The sequence below is a fragment of the Hydra vulgaris genome, chromosome 13, assembly GCF_038396675.1.
Source record: "Hydra vulgaris chromosome 13, alternate assembly HydraT2T_AEP".
In the NCBI taxonomy this organism is placed as follows: domain Eukaryota; kingdom Metazoa; phylum Cnidaria; class Hydrozoa; order Anthoathecata; family Hydridae; genus Hydra; species Hydra vulgaris.
The window spans coordinates 24,505,271-24,507,500 of NC_088932.1; the positions used below are offsets into that span (position 1 = coordinate 24,505,271).

The following is a 2,230-nucleotide window of genomic DNA, read 5'->3' on the forward strand; positions in this document are numbered from 1 at the left end:
TGAAAAAATTTCTACATGTAATAACATCTGGTTAATATAATGCATTATTAGTTAATATTTTTTTCCAGATGTAGTAACGTTTGAAAAAAATTCTATATGTAATATGTAATAATCTAGTTAAAGTAATGCATATTAAAGTTAATTCATATTAAAAATGACTTCATCTTAAAATCTACAGATGTAGCTGCACAGACGTTATTATACTTGGATAATTTAAAAGATGTAACTACATCTCTAATATTCATTTAATTTTAGATAAATTAAATGAATATTAGAGTTCAATGAAATTTCAGATGTTGTTGGACAGATGTTATTAGACATGGCAATGCCTGATGTTGCTACCCTGACCCTTAAAAAAATACAAAATTCCTGTAAAAAGTTTTTTTCTTATTTGCTATTCTTTATTTCTCTATAACCTTCCATCTGCATTATAACAAACCCTAAATGTCTCAAGACCATGTGAAAAACACAACTTTTTTTAAGTCATTCTTTTAAATACAAATTTATTATAATCAATACATATTTAAATTTATAACTATAAATTATTTCCATTCTATGCAAAAAAAAAAAAAAAAAACTTAAAAATTAAGATTTCAATATATAAATATTATACAAAATTTTATATCAAGAAAACATAACAAAGATAAGAATTTATAAGTGTAGGAGATACTACATTTTTGTATCTTCTTCAACAACTTGAACCATCTCAGTCTCTAAATTCTCAGGCATAAACCATTGCACCACTTTAGTTGAACGAATATATTCAGACACAACGTGAGCAGGTACATACACAAAGGCGACTGCCTTATCTTTCAGATCTGGAAGATTTTCACTTTTCAGAGATTTGTAATATTTTTCCACCATTTCAACTACTGCATGAGGAATCTCAGTTAAGGAGTGAGCCTAATAAGAATAAAATAAATATACCACTGCAGAAATATTAAGTATATCAGAAAGTTCTGTCCATTTCTATAAAAACTACTTTTGACGCATTGTTTATTTAGTCCATGTTCCGCTCATCATCTTTATAGTTAAACGTATTCTTAGATATGTAGCTAATTAATTCAAACAAAGTTATTTTACATTTATCTTTATTATCAAGTGATGTATTTTGTTCCGAAAACGGACAGAACTTTCTGCAAGACCTAATAATATAATTTATATGAGAAGATAAATGTGACTTCACAATTTCAAGTTTCATGCTATTGCCATCACCAGATAAAATACAATGGTGTATCTTACAATAATGTAAAACTTTAAATTGCGAAAATCACCTTGTTTAATTTTCGACATAACTGAAATTTTTATCCAAGTGAACTTACACAATAACTTCTCACATCTTAATATTTACACATAATTACCCTGAAAATGAAAATGTATTTGCAACTAACATGTGTTTTTTTTCTAATAAAAATATGTGAACATAAAAAGATGATTCAGTTTTTAAGAAGAATTAATATGGCATAACTTCTTAACTATAGTTCACATTGTGCATTAACACTTATACATTGTGCATTAACACTTATACATTACAAGTTATAATCCTCAAAACGATTGCAACACCTATATAAAAAGTTACCTTAGAATAGGCAAAAACGATTTCTTGCGCTGAAATGTATACTTCGCCAGTAACTTGAATAGCTTTTTTTGGTATATACATAGTTGTCTGGTATATATAATCCCAGTTATTTGTTAGGAACTCACTACCTGTTGTCAAATTTTCCTCAACAACTTTTTTTATTTCTGGTATTTTTGCTTCAATATCATTTTTAGTTTCCAAGCTTTTTACTGTCACATAATTGGATCCTTGTTTAAGTTTTTCCGTCATCTCCATGATTCGAGCTTGAGTATATTGAACCTATAATTATATATAAAATAGAACAATATAATATAAATAGATATATAATAGATTATACTGGATTATAGATCACATAAGTATATTTAATATTGGAAAAATATTTTCTAAATTTAAATTATATTTAAATTTATAAAAAACTATTAGTATGTTGAGTCTAAAAATTAAAACTTTGAGTTAAAACTGGGCTGTTTTTTTTTTTTTTAAGAAAATGTAAAAATTTTTAAGTTCTATTAGAAACCATTTATGTCAATAAATATTACTATGTTATTATTGCAATTTTTATATATTAAAATCTACTACTTGATATTTTGCTGTTGTTAATAAAACTTGTTAAGTAGCTTTTATTCAATGTCTAATTCTGTACGGGCACAC

The 2,230-nt window shown here is 25.7% G+C and overlaps 1 protein-coding gene across 1 annotated transcript in view; it reads right to left on the minus strand.

The window, feature by feature from the left end:
- Positions 1-473: 473 nt before the first annotated feature.
- Positions 474-2,230, minus strand: part of LOC100213905 (uncharacterized) — a 6,225-nt gene continuing 4,468 nt past the window's right edge. Inside the window, exons 4-5 of the mRNA XM_065816454.1 lie at positions 1,580-1,858; positions 474-903 (exon numbers count right to left, since the gene is read on the minus strand). Coding sequence (XP_065672526.1) covers positions 670-903; positions 1,580-1,858 — 513 coding nt within the window. The 3' untranslated portion in view covers positions 474-669. The remainder of the gene's footprint in view (positions 904-1,579; positions 1,859-2,230) is intronic.